The following is a 20,859-nucleotide window of genomic DNA, read 5'->3' as shown; positions in this document are numbered from 1 at the left end:
TATTGCTGTGTTTCAGTAAAACTTTATTTATAAAAAAGAGGAAGAGGGTTGGATTTGGCTCACAGGCCATAGTTTGCTGACCCTTTCTCTACGAGATTTTAGTAAGACCAAAACTCTTACATATAATATCAAAATGTCCAGGATACAGTCCAAAATTACTCAACATTCCAAGATCTAGAAAAAGGTGATCAATTTTTATGAGGAAAGACAATTGAAAGATGTCCACCCCAAGATGACACAGATGTTGGAAATGCCAAACAAAAATGTGAAACAGTATTAAACTGTGCTCCAGGAGGTAAAAGTAAACACACTTGAAACAAAGGGAAAAATCGAAGTTCTCAGGAAAGAAACAAACTATCAAAAAAATGGAAATATTATAACCCAAACCCATAATATCTGAAATAAAAACTCATGGGGCACCTGGGTGGCTCAGTCCGTTGAGTGCCTCACTCCTGATTTTGGTTCAGGTCATGATCTCACAGTTGTGAGTTCAAGTCCCGCATTGGGATCTGTGCTGATCGTGCCTGCTTGAGATTATCTCTGCCCCTCCCTCTCTTTCTCTCTCTCTCTCTCTCTCTCTCTCTGAAAATAAATAAATAAGCTTAAAAAAATTCACTGTATGGGCTCGTGATGCCTAGGTGGCTCAGTTGGTTGAGCATCTGACTTCAGCTCAGGTCATGATCTTCCAGTTTGTGGGTTCAAGCTTTGCATCAGGCTCACAGCTGTCAGTGCAGAGGCCACTTTAGATTCTCTGTCCCCTTGCCCCTCCCCCACTCATGCTCTCTTTCAAAAATGAATATACATTTGAAAAATTCACTCTATGGCTTAATAGTAGAATGAAGATGACAGCAAAGGAATCAAGGGACTTAAAGATAGACAAAAAGAAAGTTCTTAATCTGAAGAATGAAACGGAGAAAAAGTGAAAAAATAAAACAGAATCTGAGGAAGTATGGGTCCAACATTCATATCACTGGACTCCCAAGGGAGTGAGATCGGTGCAGAAAAATACATATATATTTGAAGAATAATAGCTGAGGGCTTCTCAAATTTGGTGAAAGACATAGAATTATAGATTCAAGGAACTCAAATCCCAAACAGGATAAATGCAGCAAAACAAAACAAAGCAAAACCAACAAATAAACAAAAACCAGAAAAAACACCCAAAACTCCAAAAATAAAAATAACCCCAAACAATCCACATTCAGATACACTATCAAACTTCTGAAACCCAAAGGGAAAAAAAAATCTTAGAAGCCGTCTGAGAAAAACATGGTGGTTCCTCAGAATATCAAAAATAGAATTACCACATGGTCCAGCAGTTCTGCTTATGGGCTTACACCCCAAAGAGCTGAAGGCAAGGCCTTTAAGTCTTTTTTACATACCTGTGTTCACAGCAGCCTTATTCTCAAAAGCCAAAAAATGTAAGAGCATTGACAGATGGAAACAAAATATGGTGTGTGTGCGCGTGTGCGTATGTGTGGACTATTAATTCAGCCTTAAAAAAGGAAGGATAGTCTGATACACACTACAACATAGATGAACCTTGAGGACATTCTGTGAAGCGAACTAAGTCAACAAGAAACCCCAAATATTGTATTGTTCCTGTTACGTTACCTAGTCTGTCTCTCTTCAGTGAGACAGAAAGCGGATTGGTGGTCGCCAGCGGCTGTAAGAAGGAAATGGGGAGCTGTTGTTTAATGGATACAGAGTTCCAGTTTTGCAAGATGAAATGATTCATGGAGAGGGATGGGGGTGATGGTCGCAGAACAATGCAAATGGACTTACCCCTACTGAACTGCACACTTAATGGCAAGCTATGTTCTGTACATATTGCCACAATTTTTAAAAACACAGTCTGAGAAAATAATGGAATTAAATAGAGACCAGCGATCTCAGTGACTGGATTGTTCATTAGAAACTGTGGAAGAGACAGCAGAACATCATCTTTAAAGCGCCAGAGTAACTATATCTGGAGAAAATATGTTCAGAACTGAAGGCAAAATAAAGACCATTCTCCGATGAAGGCACACTAAGAGACTGTCTCAAGAACGTTTTCCGGGCAGAAGCGAAATCATAGTTTCAGGGGGTTAGTTGAAGCCCAAGGAATGAAGGGGGGATCGCTTCTCGGCCCTCTGGCTAAGCTCAAGTGTAGGAATGAAGGAGGCACATAAACGGCAAGTGGCTCCTCTGATGCTCTTTAAGACATGTGCACCTATTAAGGGCAGAAGGTGTCGATTCTGAGCCAGGCACGTGGCCGCCTGGAACAGACCATTCCTCCCGGCTCCCTTGCAACTAGGTGTGGCCTACTGTGGGCACTACGTTCCGGTCCGTGAGTTGCAAAAGGAGGTATGGGGCAACTTTCTAGGATGTTCCTTAAAATACTGCAGACATTGTTTTCATTCCTTTTTCTCTGTCCCTCCATCCTGTCCCTTGGGAAGTGGATGCAGTGGCTGGAGTGGCGGCCGCCATCTTCCCCGTGAAGACTGAGACGAGGAGTCCAGGTTCCTAAAGACTCTCTGAAACCGAACCATCATCCTAGCCCTGGGTGGTCTACTTTTAGACTCTCGTGTGAGGCAGAAGTATATACCCTTGTTGTGTAAGCCGCCATTATTTTCCGGTTTCTGCAGCATGTTACTGAATCTAATCTGAAGATAGCTCCTAATTACTGAAACCAAGCAACACTCTCAAATGAATCCGGGGAGAAGTTCTGGGTGAAGAAACCATCCGTGTGTTTATCATAGTGCTTGGCAGATGGCGAGGCGCTCTATAAATGTCAGTGGTTAGGGACCATGTTACTCAGTTTTGCATTTTCCACAGTATCCATCGCAGAGTCAATGCGCCATCCTCTGCGGCTGCCTTCTGACTTTCGGTTGATCCCCTGCTTGCCCTGTGGAAAATGTGTCCCCCAGCCTTACTGGTACTAGCAAGAAAAACCTGAGAAAAGGGCACTCCTTAGGTTCTAGGTTACACAAATCCACAGGAGAAAAGTCAGCAGTGGAGGAGGAAATACACTATTTATTTACAATTCTTTCACTTTATCCACAATTTTCCATACAAACATAAAAACTAAAAAAATAAAACCACCACTTGGGAACACAAGTGTCTCTCTTTAATTAGTCCGGTGTAGGAAGGGTCACAGCCCTCTTGCTCTGTGAAGGAGATGACTGAGGCACACTGAAGGGAGGCGGGGGAAGGGTAGAAGGCCTGAGAAGCAGCTCCGGATAAGAAATGGAACATGCCAGCGCAGTGGAGCGTCACTGGCAGGGACTCGAGGGTGTCACCCACTGGGGACACTGACCGGCTTCCCAGGAGAATGAAGGCCGCTTGCCACCATCCCCGCCCCCCTCCCCAGCCCCATCCCCTCCCCATCTCCCCCCACCTCTCCACTACAGACCTCCAGAAATCAAACATGCCTCACGCATCTCATGAGCGGTGTGGGCTAGGATGGTGACAGTGGGGCAGTGCTGGACACTTCTCTCGGAGAAGAGCCCCAGACCCCAGGGGGACACAGAAAACCCCTCTCCTTGGCACTGATGAGTCAGTCACAGCTTGTTTTGAACACAATGCTGACTTCAAACGGAACAACAAAAGCTCTCCCCCAGCATCCTGGGGAAAGGGAAGGGCTGAAAACATGCTCTCTGGGAGGTGGCTAGGGGTGAGGGCGGGGTGGGGGCTCTATCTGCCCAACAGCGGGAAGGAGCAGGGCTGACACTCCACTAAGACCCAGGGCGGGGCAAGAAGGGGAGACAGAAAAACTCTGAGCCACTGACACTTGGACGACTGCCCCCTGGTTGTCAGAGCAGCTCCTCCTGCCTGGCCCCGCCTGCTCTGGTGGCCTCCCATCTGCTTGCTCCCAGGAGGCGCCCCGAAACCAACCTGGAGGTGCTGCACCCACCTGCCTGGCGACGTCATCTGTGCCAGTGACCTTGATTGCTGTCACATGTTGATGCACATTATAAATATAAAACCATATCTGCTACAAAGAAGACATATATTTGTACATCTTTACCCATATACATAATAACACAATTTACACATAATATCTTGGAGTGGGTCATCATGGAAAAGGGGTTTGGAGAGGTAAAAAGCCCCTTCTCCCTCCCCCTGCCCTGATCCTTCTCACGGGATGCTTGTATACTTGGTCACCGGGGGCCCATCCCAGCTGGTCGTGGAGGGGCTGGTGTGGACACATGAACTTGGACATGTAACTAAATGCTGATGGCTGTGTGTACCCACGTACACACATGAACGGAGGCACACATACAGACATCTGGTGAGAAAAGGAAAAATAAAATTCCTAGCCCTTGGGTGTAGGCCTCTTCCCAGTCACAAGCATCAGTGCCTCCTCCATCTGAGAGCAAGTCTCAAGCTGCCCCTCACTGGCTCAGAGGGCAGAAGGGGAAGGGCTAGGAACTGGGGGGGGGGGGGGGGGGGGGGGGGGGGGGGGGGGGGGGGGGGGGGGGGGGGGGGAGAGGGGTCAGGAATCTTTTGAAAACATAAGGCGTTTTTTGACCTGTGATCAAATCAAACTATGTCACAAAAAGCAATGGCATCAGTCGGGGTCGGGAGGCAAGAGACAGTCCACGTAGGGACAATGTGAGTTGAGACCCTGAGCCTTCCCCTTCTTTTGTCCAGTTTCTTTCAAAGGGGCAGACAACCCTGTACCTCCTTTCCTGTCCTCTCCCAGAGCTGGGCCCATCCACGTGTCATGGAATACTGAAAGTGGTCCAAGAAACACATCCAGAGACATGGCGTGGTGGACAGGCACGCCAGAAAGTTAAGACCTGGGCGGCGGATGTGAGCTTTTTACAGCAGGAGTGGCTCCTGGCCGGAGTCCACGGCTCGCACAGTGGCCACAGTGATCAGATTGCCATCAGAGATGGGGACAGTCTGGGTCCCCCTGGGGAGACAGCACCTATCGGCGGTAGTGATTGGGGGCATCGGCAAACATGTACTTCAGTCTGTACGCCTCAGCCAGCAGCAGCCCGATCTCTTCGTTGCCCCAGTGTATCGTAGGTAGGTTTTGTAGCAGCATCAGGAGACCCTGGAATGCAAGAAAGAAGGTTTGGTCACCCCGGACTGCAGACCAGGGGACCAGCAGGCCCGGGGATGGGGTCCCTCCGTCCTGGATCACACACATCCCACTGGGTGGCAGCTCCCTCCTCCAGGGCAGCACAGGTTCCCCCAGCCCCCGGGTCACCTCCAGGAAGCCTTGAAAAGCCTCTGCTGATTCGCCCATATCCACTAACACCTGCTTCTCGTAACAATATCATAAACAGGGAATGACACCAATAGATAAGGATATTTAAAGGAGAAAAATAACCTCCCTCATCATCCAAGCATACCTCTCTTCATTTCTAAGTACTCCTTTTCAGTCTTTTTCTCACAAGCATATTTCTTTAAATAGCTGTAATCATAATTATGATTTTGCTTTTTAATCGTCTTCTTTTACTAGAATTTTAGTGGCTTTCCATGTCGCCTTCAAAAATGACTATTCTCAGCGTTAGTATTCCATCATGTGGTTATACCCTAATGTACTCAACCATTTATCTTTTGTTAGATACTTAATTTGCTTCCTTAAAAAAAAAACCCTTTATTCATATTCATAAATGCATATCCTTTTGCATTTGACATGATTCTCCTAACCCAGTGCTCACTTGTAAGCATTATATTTAGCTTCTTCCTTGTTCTCCAAGGCCGTCCTGTCCTCACCTACCTGTCCAGCTCATTACCTCCTCTACCAATATACACGCCTCCTCCAGCGAGGTCCATTTCAGCCAGATTTATCTGTGCTTCTGTGGCTTAATTCATGTTGTTCCTTTCCCTTGGAACACCTTCCCTTTTCCCCTCTGCCTGTCTCAATCCTATTCAGTTCTCAAAGCCCAGGTCCCTCAAACAGCTCCATCCTGTTAAAGAGGAGATCGGAATAAAAGCGAATGTGAGGTTGTCTCTGTAATTTATTTACCCACGCTGTCGCTGCTGTCTCATGTTCTTTGTTTTTCTCTTTTTTTAAAGTTTATTTATTTTCAAGTAATCTCTACACCCAATGTGGGGCTCCAACCCACAACCTCGAGATCAAGAGTTATATGTTCTTCCAACCAAACTAGCCAAGCACCCATTTCTCTTTCTGAACTGGGTATTCTTCTTTTTTTAAATTTTATTTATTTATTTTGAGATAGAGAGACAGACAGACAGACAGACAGCAAGAGGGGCAAAGAGAGATAGGGAAACAGTATCCCAAGCAGACTCCATGCTGTCAGCACAGAGCCAGATACGGGGCTCAATCTCACAAACTGTGAGATCATGACCTAAGCTGAAATCATGAGTTGGACACTTAATTGACTGAGCTACCTAGGCGCCCCATGAACTGGGTGATCTTATTTTTCTGATTATAAAAGTGATAATAGCAAGACAAAACCCAGAGATACAAGGAGACCGGTAGACTTGATTACATACAACTTCAAAATGTCAAAAGGTGTCGAAACCCAAGTTAAAATATAAGAAACTGACTATAAGAAAGTATGTGTAACACCTATACAAGACAAAAGGTTAATATATATAATCAAAAAGGGTGCCTACAGATCAGTGAGAAAGAAAACCACCAAATGGAGACACAGGTGAGTAGCAAGAACAGGTGATGCTCAGAGTGCCTGTGGCCCACACACATGCGGTGAGTACTTCCAGAATTTCTTCCTTCAGAAACAGAGACTTGGCTGTGCACAGAGCTGCCCGTGGCACCTCACTGCCGAAGATCCCCATTCTGGGACGGTGTAGGTTCTGGGTTCTGCCCTAAATCTCTTCCTCCCCACTTGCCAGAATGTGAATGGAGGAGTGGAAGCAGTCATCTCACACCGTAAGACTGCAGCCATGCATTGGAGACGGCTGAGTCCCTGCCACCCCTCAGCCCGGTGTCGGCTCTGGACCGCTTACCCTGGAAGCCGGTGAACGGCAGAGAAGTAAAGAACAGTTTGATTTTAAGCCACCGCTATTCTAAGGTCTTGTTTACAGGGGACAAGGTTACACCACCTTAACAAAGACAGGCTGTAGCCATCAAACTCAGAAATGCACGTGGTCTTTGCTCTAGCAACCCCATCCCTGTATCCTGTCCTGGGAAATATTCACAGTTCTGCAGAAGCGCCTTCCCGACATGCACCGCTGTTTCGGACAGGGGGGACTGTTGGACAAACCGTGGTCATCCACATCGTGAACTACCCAGCAGCACACAGGACAAATGAAGGAGGACTACATGCACCGAGGGGGAAAGAAAACGACAATTTTAGGAGTATAAGCTGTAGAAAAGTACGTACAGAATGATCCCACTAAGGCAAATGAGAAAACACAATCTGTTTGTATATGCACATATGTATATAAGAAATTTAGAAGGTAAGCTGTTAACAGTGGTTACCTTCAGGCATGAGAGAGATTTTCCACTTTTTTCCCGTTGTGCTTCTGTTATCTTTTGGGCCCTGTGTTTTCAATTTTTACCATAAGTGTTTATGCATTACTTGTGTCATAGAACTTTTTCTCTTTAGTAATACATATTCCTGTGGTAATTTTGTTTTGTAAAAAGTAAAAAAGCAGAAAATAGATTACCCATAACTTCATAACCAAGAGGAAGCCACTTTTTTTTGGTAAAATACTTATTTATTGGGGTGTCTGGGTGGCTCAGTTAAGCATCTGACTCTTGGTTTTGGTTCAGGTTGTGATTTCACAGTTTGTAAGTTTGAGTCCCGCATCAGGCTCTGCACTGACAGTGCAGAGCCTGCTTGGGATTCTCTCTCTCTCCTTCTCTCTCTTTGCCCCTCCTCTGCTTGTGCTGTCTCTCTTGAAATAAATAAACTTAAAAAACAAATTTTAAATAAACTCTACACCCAATGTGGGGCTTGAACTCATGACCCTAGTATCAAGAGTCATGTAGTCCACTGGCTGAGCCAGCCAACAGCCCCAAAAGGCAGCCACTTTTAATCACACTGGCTTATTTCCTTCCACTCCTTTTTCTGCACACTTTCCATAGTTGAAACATTTTCTCTACATAATTTTGAATCTATTTAGCATTTGTCATAAGCATTTCCTCTGATATTAAAAACTCCTTGTAAATATTTTCATGGCCAAAGAATTTCTCACAATGCAGATGTACCAAATTTACTCTGCATCTTCCTGTTCTGAGTACTTAATTATTTCTGGTTTTTCATTATAATGAAATTACAATGAATAGCCTTGTGCATGGAGCCATATTTTAGATTATTTCCACGGGCTGACTTCCTAGGAGTGAAATTACTGTCAAGGAACATGAACATTTAAAAGGTACTTAACGCTCATTCAGAGAATGCATTCCAGAAAAATGCTCATTTCTGCGGATCTCCACCAACACTGAGTACTCTTATTAAACAAAGTTCGCTTTTCCCTGAGATCTCCAAGCCTGAGAAGAGCTCAAAGCCTTAAGCCGACATGGTGTTGAACCCACGGGAAGAACCCGAAGAGAAAGGAACCAGGCTGAGGCTTCTCTACATGTGCTCGTCCTCCTCCCTCACCCCCATCCTGGGGCTGGCATCCTCCTTCTTCCTTCCCCAAAGCCTGTAGGTGAACCACCCTTTGCCATCCCATCCTTGTCAGCGAAATGCATTGAACCAGACAGGTCACTCAACCAGTTAATGACATGCACTCAACCAACCCAGAGGCTAATGTTGCCATTTAAAACCCTGTTAGCAGATCCAACCGTCTCTGGAGCATGCTTTTCTCGTGGTTACCAATCCTCCCCGGGATGTCTTGGCCTCTCTTCTAGGTCTACCTTGTTGTTTTTTTTGTTTGTTTATTTTTGAGCGTGAGGAAGAGAGCACAAACAGAGGAGGGACAGAGACAGAGAGGGAGACACAGAATCCGAAGCAGGCTCCAGGCTCCAAGCTGTCAGCACAGAGTCTGACATGGGGCTCAAACTCACAAACCACAAGATCATGACCTGAGCTGGAGTCAGACGCTTAATCGACTGAGCCACCCAGGTGCCCCCTGCCGCACCTTTTTAATATCAACTTTAAAAAAATGTTGCCCTTGAAAAAAATACCCTCCCCATGACCTCCTGACTTCTGGCCCCTCTGACTCCTCTCTTCTGCTTTTTATCCCTTCCCCCAAGGGCCCCACCCCCACTCAAACTGGAAAAGGTATCGCATCTTTTTGCCAGCATCCTTCTTGGGGAGTCAACTTTTACTCTAATTCTGGCAGATTCTCTACTACAGAGGTCCTCACCTTTTCTATACCTCAGACTCTGGCTATCTGGAGAAGGCTATGGATTCCTTCTTAGAATGATGGTTTTACATACATAAAATTAAATACATAGATCACAAAGGAGCCCAGTTAAATTGAAAGTTATCAAAATATTTTTAAATATATGATACTGCTGTATGTGTACTTTAAAAACATGTTCTGTAACAAGATCTATTGGCAGATTACATTAACTACTACTATTTCAAATAGTAACAAACATAAGCAATGTTTTGAGATATCTGTAACAACTTAATATGATATGAAAAGACCTGCAATTGGTGACAAAGGAAGGTACTGCTAATATTGCTGTGCTTTCCTGGCTACATTCATTCATTATTGTAGGAAATGCTAATTTGAATTTGGGGTTACTGAAAAAAAAACTTAAAATTGTCTTTCCATTTGTGTCTAGGGATCCCCTAACTTTTTTTTTTTTTAAATTTCACATATGTGTATATTTATATATTACTTACATGTTTATATATATATTTATTTAAGTTTTATTTATTTATTTTGAGAGATGAGCATAAGTAGGTGAGGGAAAGGAGAGACAGAATCCCAAGGAGGCTCCACGGCATCAGCACAGAGCAAGACAAGGGGCTCGAACTCGCGAACTGTGAGATCATGACCTGAGCTGAGATCAAGAGTCGGATGCTTAACTGACTGAGCCTCCCAGGGACCCCAGGATCCCCTGACTTCTAAATGTAGACCCTAAGTTAAAGTGCTTGCCCTTGTAGCCTGCCCTTCTCCTGATTCACACCACAGCTGACAAGAATGCTTATTACACTCCCCTTCATAGGTAAGCTTGATACCAAGGATCCATATTAATACTAACAGGACATTTTAACTTAATTTATTCATTGGAAAACTTTTTTCTTGCTTTTCTTTCTTCTTTCTTTCATTTTCTTTTTCTTTTTTTTCCTGTTTAAATTTCTTTTGTCATTATAGAATTTCAGTCCCATTTTCAGTTAGCTTGCTGGGAGAGGTCAAACGGTTATCTGATTTCCTGAGGTCACATTTCATGGACTCAGAACCAGCCCCTGCCTTCCATGGAAGGCGAGCGGAAGGAATGGTACTAGCTTAGCTTTATCCGGAACATAAGTAAGAAACGTGGGAACGTGGAGCCTCAACAAAACCCTTGAGGTCTCACGTGTTCGTCCCGTCATCGCAGCCAGGCAGCTCCAACCAGACTGCAAAAGCAGAATCGACTGTAGGAACTCTTAGAAAAACTTGAGCCCAAGTCTCATCCCTGGACTCTTCTACTCTAAAACCCTGGGATGGGACCTGGTAACCACACCTCTCCACCGATTCCAGAGGGCAATCAGGTGTGGGCTTCCCCCCAGGGGGATCAAAAAGCTCTACAGGAATAAAAGCATATTTGGGATGCAGGCCTCGTAGTCAGATCCCAAGGAAGGAAACCCCTAGATGTTACACAGAGAGACCTTCCATTAAATAAACTAAGGTAAACCTATAAAATAAAATAGCCCGTAGCCAATTCATCATTTCAATGTTTTCACAGTTTTGCATAAGCATGTACTGATGTAATGTGTAAAAGATACAAAAATAGGGGGTATGATGTAGACTTACAGTTTTTGACATGATAGGACAGCCACCATATTTTGTAAAATGAGAGGAGGTTACAAAACAAGTTATAAAATGGCTGCAGAAATGGTTATATAGACACAGTACGTATTTGTGGACATTTGCGTAGGGAAACGTCTGAAAGGAAATATAGCGCCTTTGTGGGGCACGATTTCAGGTACCTGATTCTTTTTTCTTTTTGCTTACTGGTGTTTCTAAATTTTTTTTAAATAATGATTACAACACTTGTTCAACTGATAAACAACAAAAGAGTAATCTCTCTAGAAGGGGGTATTCTTTGCTGGGATAGAATCTACCTGTAATTCCCAATTCCACTAACCTTGCTAAAAACCTCCCGGAAGCCTTGAAGTAATTCTAACACTGGCCGAGTTAATGTCCCAGGATGCCCCCTGGGCAGTGAGGCATCATTGTGAGGGAGCACTCTGCCACCTAGTGGCTATGTCTAGGAACAGCATCCCTTCACACAGTGCTGCAACAGTGGGAAACCCTGCCCAGTGCATTGATAAATCTGGAATAGTAGAAAAGAAGGAGAAACCAAATGGCTGGGGGAGGTGTTAATTACAGGTGCTTTTATCTAAGGACAGGGAAGAGACAAAGTTTGAGAACGGAATAACTGAAGATTTGTTACAAAGACAGCCTATGGGACCACTAAGCATGATATGCGATCAGATGAAACACTAGTCACGAGAAGACGGCTTACGGGGCCAGCAGCAGCAAGGAGTTCCAAACTAATGGGCAGGGGCCACAGAAAAGTTAGAAATGGCTACAACAGCAGAAAACAGTCTGACTTAGGTGCCAGCTGCGAATCCATAGATCCCAGAGAAAAAGGAACATGGCAGAAGAGGAATTAGTGCCATGGGGGACCAGGGGGAGACAACAACTAGATAAGGGGGTCAAAGGAGAAGGGACAGAGGTTACAGCCAAAGAGACCTTGTAAGGAAAAGGTACCGGGGAAACCCCTGAGAGGATGCCCAAAAGATGGAAGAAGTGAAGGGGAAGAACACCAGGATAGTAATCATTAGAGTGACAGTTATTTATTGAGCACCTACTACATACCAGATGGGGCTCCACACGCTTTACATGTACTCTGTACTAACTCATTTGATCTTCACATCAACTTCACAAGATACATAAAATTACTTCCATTTTACAGATGAGGAAATTGAGGCACAAGAGATTAAGGAATTTGCCCAGGGCCACAGAGTGGTGCTGGGTTAGAATCTGAACCCAGGCAATCTGGCTCTCGTCCTCATAATCACTATATATTATAGCACTTGCCCTGGAGTAAGAAGAGAAGAGAGGCATAACGTAGAAGGAACCAAAAGAAAGGAAGTCATGGCAGAGGCTGTTTGAAGGAAATGTGCAAGAGTTGTTTGATTTTACTCAGTGATAAGAGCCAAGCACAACCAAAGACAGGACGTGTAGGAATCAACAGCTAAAGAACTTAAAACCCCACAAAACATACACTAGTAAATAAGACACTGTGTGTAGAATCACTTAGCAATCTTGGAACATCCTTTACAAATGTAAAGTGTATTCAGGCATGTAAGAATATTTTCCTAGTCAAATAAACAGTTCTTTAAAACAAATCCCCCATTTTGAGAATCAGTGAGGTAGCAAAACAAGTCTCCTGGTTACAATAAAAACTTTCAAGAACATGTTCTTGTATGTAAACTTTCTGAGAGTTAAGCTTATTCATGGTTTTCTCCCCAAGTGCCTTTGGCAAGCTTCCCATCGGAGAAGGCTGGGTTGAGTCCTTCAATGGCCGGTGTCATGTCTAGGGATTGTACCCTTTCTCGTGCCAGCACGCTGTGGCTGAAAGATCTTCAGTTCCCGGGGCTCCCTCTGAACCCTTCTTCTGGGCAAGATTCAAACCGACAATTCCCTGATGTCTGTGAAGATGGGGCCTGTGCTGGACCGTGCTCCAAAACCCCGCCCCTGAGCTCCTGTGGAAGTGGTGGGTGGACGCCACCTGATCCAAGGGATCTGTGCACAGTTTGTTATTTAGGCTGCGAACATCTCATGGGCTTAGTGCCACTGAACTGAACGACCCTGGCCTACCTCCTACAAGAGACACTGCCAGAAGAGGGATCTCTCCAAGCTGTTCTTCTGCAGGGTGGAGGCACAGGCTTCTGAGGTCAGCCGCCACCGTGCTTCAGACGCATCGGCTGGCCCCTCGGACTCCCTTGCCGGCCCCCATTTCATGTAGAGGGATTTTGATTACTAGTCCTCAGAGTCCTCTGCATGGGGCTTCTCAAAGTCAGTTCTGAGCCATCTGAGGCCTTGTTGGCCCTGACATCTTGTGAGGTCCCATGCCCTAGGCTCTCACAGATGCTGCTTTTCCTCAGAGGGCAGTTTGGACTGCGGGGTAAGTGAGCAGGCATTCATTTGCCCAGAAGCCTGTGGGCTCTGACTCAGGTGTGCGCACTTTTCCTAGATACAGTATTAGTGGGTGAACAGTCCCCAGGCTTCCTGTGGGTTACTTTATTCAGTACAAGTTTACTTCCTTTTTTAAATATAAATTACAAGTTTATTACAAACTACAAAATGTTAAGTTTCTCATTATCAGTGATTCAAGAAAACAAGGCCATGGGCTTCCCCTGGGTGGCAGAGGCGGAGCTGGCCAGAAATCACCAGTTCACACCTCCCTGCTGATGGGTTTCTCCAGGGTAGCCGCCACCCAGTTCCTTTTGCGTGTACACCGCAAGCCCAGAGGCATGGGTCCTGGATGTAAGGTGTATGTCCACCTTGAAATGCTGGGGTAAGGATCACAAAAGCTTGACCCTGATGGACAGACCAGTAAGGGTGGCCGTGCTGCAGTATGGAGGGTGAGTGTGAAGGCCATGGCCACTGTGTCCTCAGGGTCGCTCACCTGGACCTGGATTTGCTCTACTACCTTCAGTTCTTCTAGGGTCACTGCTGCTCCAGGCCACTGACAAGTCAAAGGTCCGGTGCACACCACCACTGTTGGAACCTGCTTGTCCTCTCTGTCCACAGTTCCCAGGTGTCCCCAGCGCACTCAGAGACTGGTCTCCAGCTCTCTGGGGAGCTGTCCCCACCAGCGGGAGCCAGCACTGGCCCATTCGAGTGTTCTGCACAAGCTTCTTCCCCAAATACCCACATTTCAGCTTAACTCATATTCTTCTGAACGCACACTGAAGTTCTGGTTCTGGAGGTGTTCCCCTTCCTGGCCCCAGCAGAGACCTGCCGGTTCTGATTAGGGCGCTCACATCCAAGGCCGATCTCTCTCTCTAACCACCACAGACGCTTTCCCTTTGCCAGGGTTTCCCACTGTCACTGCTCCCGTCCCCAACACCCTCCTTGCACAGCCTCTAGCACGGCCACTACCTTTACAGCTGGCAGCCCTAAATCCTGGGTCACCCTGTGCCCTTCCAGCACCCACGATGCAAATAACATCAAGATCCTCCCTCAATTCCAAGATTTCTATGTGAGAAAGGACGCATTTACCCATTTTGCTTTGGTTGATTTTTACACGGTCCACTGTCTATTTAGTAAGGAGATTTCAGTGTTGTATTTAGTGTTACGGCGTGTTCACCTTCCAGTGGTGGCCTCACAGCAAACTGAGCCCGGTGCCCTTCTCCTATCATCCATTCCATTGTCAAATTTTTTTTTTTTTTGCGCTTTTTCAGTGAGGCAGGCATAACTGCACACAATAACTGCACAAATCTTACGTGCACAGCTGGACAGTTATTACATCTGCAACCACCGCCCGGAAGACCCATGGTCCTTCTCAGTCAATACTCCGTCTGCAACCAGTGACCTGACATCAGAAGTTTAACTTTGCATAAATGTTTTCCTGCAGTCTTATTTCCAAAGTTATCATGATACTTCTGAATGTTTTTTAGTAGTAAAATACTGGCTTAACCAGGGCTCCTTGGAGAATGGTTGATTCCGAGGTAAGGCAAAGAAAATACAAGCTGAGGGCATCTCATGGCACCAGAAAGGAAGGAAGTTTTTTAAAAATGATGGGATCAGGGGCGCCTGGGTGGCTCAGCTAAGCATCCGACCTAGGATCAGGTCATGATCTCATAGCTTCTGAGTCGAGCCCCATGTTGGGCTGTCAGCACAGAGCCCATTCTGGATTCTCTGTCTCCCCCGCTCTCTGCACTCACCGCTGCATGCTCTCTCTCTCTCTCAAAAATAAACAAACATTAAAAAAATGATGGAATCAGGGGTGCCTCAGTAGCTCTGTCAGTTAAGCCTCCAACTCCTGATTTCGGCTCAGGTCATGATCTCACGGTTTGTGAGTTTGAGTCCGGTGTCAGGCTCTGTGCTGACGGCTCAGAGCCTACTTGGGATTTTCTCTCTCCCTCTCTCTGTTCCTCCTCTGCTCACATGCACTCTCTCTTTCTCCCCCCTCTCTCTGTCCCCTGCCCCTCTCCGGCTAGTGTACTCTCTCTCTCTCTCTCTCAAAAGAAACATTTTTTAAAAAGGTAAAAATGATGGGATCAAAAAGACATAGGAGACGACTTGAAGGAGAGCCCAAGGACCAAAGCTGGCACAATCTGAACAGTAAAATAATGACAGCGTCAGCTAACCCGTGAGATGAATACCTGTGAATCCATACTGATATACACAGGTACTTGGATACGCAGATGGGAGAGAAGGGGCAGCTCTCCTTAGACTAGAATAGCAATTAATAAATACAGAAGCAGCAGTGAAAAGAGAAAATCACCATCGGGCAAACATCACAGTAATGATTAATACAGGCAAAAACCGTTATGAATGTTAAAACAGCCGGAGAAAGAACGATGAGAAACAGCAGAATTACATAGTCTCAAAGTGTCTCTGCAAAAGATACTTACTAATTACGGACGGGAAAGTAATAACTTCACAGTGGAGAAGCCTGGGAGCCCGACCTAAGTCAAGGGTCAAGGGCAGCACGAATGACTTGTCTCCCCCCACCCCCAACACCTCCTCAAGCACGGAATCTCCTCTGTGGCTTCTTCCCCAAAAGGCAGGACCTGCGACTTCATCATAAGAAAAGATGAACAGACACCCCCAAATTAAAGGACATTCTATAAAATAACGAATCGGTACTCTTTGAAAGTTTTGAAAATTTTGTCATCGAAGACAAACACTGAGGAATTGACCCAGATTAGGATCCTGAATTGGATCCTGGTCCAGAAAAGGGCATTAATGAGAACACTGGTAAAATTCAAATAAAGTCTGTGGATTACCGGTATTTTATCAAGCTGAACTTCCTGGCTGGTTAATTATAGTATGGAATAGATGTAAACATTAAGTGAATACGGGGAGGCTACTTGGGAACTCTACTATTTTTGCAACATTTTGTAGGATAAAAATCATTGCAAAGTAGGGGTGCCTGGGTGGCTCAGTCGGTTAAGCCTCCGACTTCGGCTCAGGTCAGATTTCACGTTCGTGGGTTCGAGCCCCACGTCAGGCTCTGTGCTGACAGCTAGCTCAGAGCCGGGAGCCTGCTTCTGGTTCTGTGTCTCCCTCTCTCTGCCCCTCCCCCTCTCATGCTCTGTCTCTCTCCATATCAAAAATAAATAAAACATTAAAAAAAAACCATTGCAAAGTAAAAGAGAGGGGATACGTTTTTAAAAACCCGGTTTGAGTGGAGACCCTCCTCCCCGCCCCCTCTGAGTCTGACATTCAGCCCCTAGAGCGCCAGTGACTCCAGCACTTCCCAGAGGCCCGGACCCCCCTCCCGCCCCCGGGCTCCAGTAGCTGGTACCTGGTACAAGTGCCCCGGGCTCCCTGCTGCCTCCAGGTGTGGTGGGCTTTCGGATTCCACCTTCCCATGGAGACAAGTGCAGGGGGTTTCTCCCTGGGAAGGAGGGCATGGAAAGGAATGAGGCGGTTGAAGGCCCTTCTGGCAGTGGAAGGAGAAAAACCCCGGAGCTAGAATCATAGATCAAAAGAAGGACCTTGGAGGACTTCTTTCTCAGTTTTAAAACAACCAATATTTTGTTAAACATTTACTTCATGAGAAGAAAGCCTGCGAGCAATGAGGAATGAAAGGTGAGGAGCGGTAGAGGGCAGGGGGGAGGAGGGGACAGGAGGGGGAGGAGGGAGATCCTGGCCTGGGACCCTTGAGTTCAGGTCAAGTGCCCCAGGAAGTGTGGCCAGGCCCCAGGACAGAGCACAGCCCATGTGTGGGATGTGAATCTGGGTGTCCAGCATTTATTCCCTGGTGAGTCTGAGCTAGTTACTTACTCTGGCTGTGACTCAGTTTGCTCATTTATAAAATGGGGGCAGTTATTATGACCTTCTCTGTCGGACTATTGCAAGGATTAAATGAATTAAACACAAATAAGGATTTATTTATTTATTATTTATTTTAAGATCATTAAAAATTTTTTAAAGTTTATATATTTATTCTGAGAGGGAGACAGAGCGAGCATGCACAGGGAAGGGGCAGAGAGGGCGGGAGAGAGGGAGAAAAATCCCAAGTGGGCTCTGCACCATTAGCACTGAGCCTGATTCGGGGTTCCAACTCACAAACTGTGAGGTCATGACTTGAGTTAAAGTTAGACACTTACCTGACTGAGCCACCCAGACGCCCCAACACAAATAAGCACTTAGATTAGTGCCTAGAACATTACAAGTGCTAAGATTTATTTATTTTTAGTTGGAATCTTAGGAAACTGCCAACGTCTGACCATTTGGACCCATAAAAACAATGTTGTAAACATCACCCTCTATGATCACAACCATTATTCCATCACACGGGCCAGGCTGAGGGCCGGGATGGCCCAGGGCCCCCATAGTACGAAAGAGCCGAGGCCCAGCCCCGTTAGAAGCTCCCATTCGGAGCAGCCCACGGCTCTGAGGACGGGCCACCATGCCCCCCCAGTACCTGTGCACACACAGTCTCAGGCTCCCTCGCTCAGAGGTCTTGGGAAGGAAACCTCTTCACGGGATCCTCCTGTCGTCAGTTCTGGGGCGCCTCTCCCAGGCAGCATGAGGCCAGATACCTGCTCAGCCAAGGAGAAGCAGGTGCCCTTCCTTCTGGGGGCTTCCGCCACAGCTGGGACGCTGCCTTTTGTCCCTACAAACTTTGCCCCCGCTCTCCAGCCCTCTGTTTGTTCATCTAGTTTGGCAGTTTCCCCGGCGATTGGCCTAGCACGGTTTACTCGGGTAAGTTCCACACCCCTTAGAGACCTGGGTTCCTAGAGCTTTGTCTTCACTGCTTCTCAGACTTGGGAGTGCATTTCAGGAAACAATGTTAACGATAAGCACCCTGTTCTGAGGCTATAGGCCAGGGACACCATTCTAACCGCTTCACACACACTAACAATTTAAACCTCATAACAATCCTAGAGGTAGGTACTCATCCCCGTTTTACAGGTAAGAAAACCGAGGTCTACAGAGTCAAGTTACTTGCTTATGGCTGTACCCCTAGAAAGGTAGCAAGCTCGGATCTGACCCCAGGCAGTCTGGCTCCACAGACCGTGGCTTTACTACTGTACTATTCTGCCTAGTCCCCAACTTTAGGAGGGTCCCTGCTTCCTAATGCCCCTCCACTGGCGCTTCCCTGTCTCCAAGGGTGAAAAATAACTGGTCTGCTACAACTACTGTAACTCTCTTTTATTTCTGCAGTCACTTCACCTAATTTTTCTTCGAGTCACTGCAGCTGTTTAGCCCTAAAACTTCTCTCGTCTAGGCTGGGCCCGTTTGGCTTTCTGGGGTGCCTGTACTCATTCACAGAGCGTCCTCATGCAGTCAGGCTGGGCACGCCCTCTTTCTCTGCACAAGTCACTGGCTGGTCGCTCATGGTCCCGTCTCCTAAGGGACACTGCCCGCTGATCTTAACACAGCCAGGCACAGGTTTTCTTTTCTTAGCCACAAAATTATGGAACTGCGCGGCTGGGAGGAACCCTGAGGATTATCCAGTTTAACTGCCCATTCTCTTTTGTCTAAAAGAAGGAGGTGACACCCCTCGAGCAGCCTCGCTGAGGTGTTAATACAGCGGCAGGCGCAGATCCGCATTGTCATTCTGTGGGTTACTGCGGAGAGACCTCAAATCCATCAGATAATCGAATATGCAACCCGGGAAGGAAGAACATGTCTACGTCTAACGCAGTTTCAGAGTCACGGGCTGTTACGGCCCTGTGTTCTGCCAGTGTTGTGAATTGCTAACAGTCATTCCAGGAATCACCTCCACTTCTCTGAGCTAATCTGGGAAGCACTTTTATCACATCTGACAAGGCCCTCTGAGCCTGGCTCATGATAACTAAATTAGGCTTCATGCTCTCGATATCCTGCTCTGCCTCAACCACATTATCAAAACTGATGGCTCGCCCCGGCATGTGGCCAACCCGGCCCCCGTGTGCTCATCCATCCTGGACGGCACATATGCTGCCCGTTGGCAGAAGCCGCGCCTCCTCACGGTTGCGGTGGCCTCGGCACCACAGCCACCATCTGCTCACAGAAGCCCACTCTCCCCTTTGCCTTCCAAAGTCCCTACTATGGGAAGTGGGGTCCTGTCTTTCTGTCTATCTGCTGATGAGACTATTGTTCTTTAACCCCCTAACACCACTTACAGAGAGATCCGGCTCAGGGCTCACACAGAGAGCTCTGGAGGACACCTACGTTATTAGTTATTAGTTAGAATGCAGATGAACATTCAACCTTCTCTGGCTTTTCCGCCCTGCTTTTAAAAGGGCTTCATGCCCATTAAAAAAGAAAGGAAGAAAGAGAGAGAAAGGAAACCCCTCAGTTGAGAAATGCACAAAGCAGGAAAAGAAAAGCCCATTGTTGTCCCCAGAGATAACGACCATGAGCAACCTCCAGGCCTTTGAGTCTGTGGACTTCAGGGCCTCTGGATCTGTCTCCTTGACCCCCGATTCCCCATTGCCCCTCTGCCAGATCTCCTGGAGCAGCTGCCTGGCTCTCCACCACCCACCGTATGCCCTTCAGTCTTCCTCACGTTCCCTGGCCAAGGCTTCCGGACGCCCCATTCTCCCTGGCCAGCCCCTCTGCCTCCCTTGCTCTGCCCACCTCTCCCGGCCAGCCCCTACCCCCTCTCTGGGAAGGTGTGCCAGGGCTCAGTCCCGGGCCTCTTCCCTCCTCCATCCACACTCACTCCTCATCTACTGTCCCGACTTTAAGACCAGCTAACCGAACGTTCCTACAAAGATGTCTGAGCTCTCCCCTTCTCCAGCTCCAGACTCCTGCGATGTATTTGTCTACTCTAGATCTCCATTTGGGGATTAATGGCATTTCCAATTCGACATGCCCAAAACTGAACTCCTGAAACACCTCCATAAGCCTGCTCCTTCTAGACCCCTCTCATGAACTGAGTCATCCTGACTCATCCCTCTGTCCTGTTCTACACCCGACGCATTGGGCAATCCTCTTGGCTCTATTTACAAAATATAAGCAAGATCTGCCCACTTGTCACACCTCCACTGCTGCCATCAGGTCCAAGCCACCCTCATGTCTCACCTGGAGGATTCTAACAGCCTGCTGGGCGAGCTCCCTGCCTCCACCTTCGTCCACACCTACAGTCTACAGAGAAGCCAGAGCGATCCTTTGAAAATGTAAGTCAGTTCATGGCCCTCCTCTGCTTAAGACCCTCTTATGGCTCCCCTTCCACTCAGAGTCAAAGTGATCTGGGTCCCCGAGACTTCTCTGGCCTTATCTCTTCCTACTCTTTCCCTGGACCACTCTGCTCCAGTCCGCACTGGCCACTGCCATGATTCCTTAAGTAAGCCGGGCAATCCACTGTCTCCTCTGCTTGGACACTCGTCCCCCAGATGTCCATGACTCCCTCTCTCATATTCCCCAAGACTTAGCTCAAATGTCATGTTCTCAGTGAGCCTATCCTACTGTATTTGAAATTGCAAACTACCCCTTCCCTACACCTAATAATCCCTTTATCCTGCTCTACATAACAAAAACTTTTTCCAGGGCGCCTCGGTGGCTCAGTCAGTTGAGTGTCCAACTTTGGCTCAAGTCACAATCTCACCGTTCATGAGTTCGAGCCCCACGTTGGGCCTTGTGCTGACA

The 20,859-nt window shown here is 46.9% G+C and overlaps 1 protein-coding gene across 2 annotated transcripts in view; it reads right to left on the bottom strand.

The window, feature by feature from the left end:
- Positions 1 to 3,367: 3,367 nt before the first annotated feature.
- Positions 3,368 to 20,859, bottom strand: part of TBC1D22B (TBC1 domain family member 22B) — a 75,176-nt gene continuing 57,684 nt past the window's right edge. For both annotated transcript variants that reach the window (XM_029944246.1, XM_029944247.1), the window contains exon 13: positions 3,368 to 5,044. In XM_029944246.1, coding sequence (XP_029800106.1) covers positions 4,916 to 5,044 — 129 coding nt within the window. In that variant the 3' untranslated portion in view covers positions 3,368 to 4,915. The remainder of the gene's footprint in view (positions 5,045 to 20,859) is intronic.

The sequence above is a fragment of the Suricata suricatta genome, chromosome 7, assembly GCF_006229205.1.
Source record: "Suricata suricatta isolate VVHF042 chromosome 7, meerkat_22Aug2017_6uvM2_HiC, whole genome shotgun sequence".
Taxonomy (NCBI): domain Eukaryota; kingdom Metazoa; phylum Chordata; class Mammalia; order Carnivora; family Herpestidae; genus Suricata; species Suricata suricatta.
The sequence above is the reverse complement of the archived record's forward strand: the minus strand, read 5'-3'. Positions and strand labels throughout refer to the sequence as shown.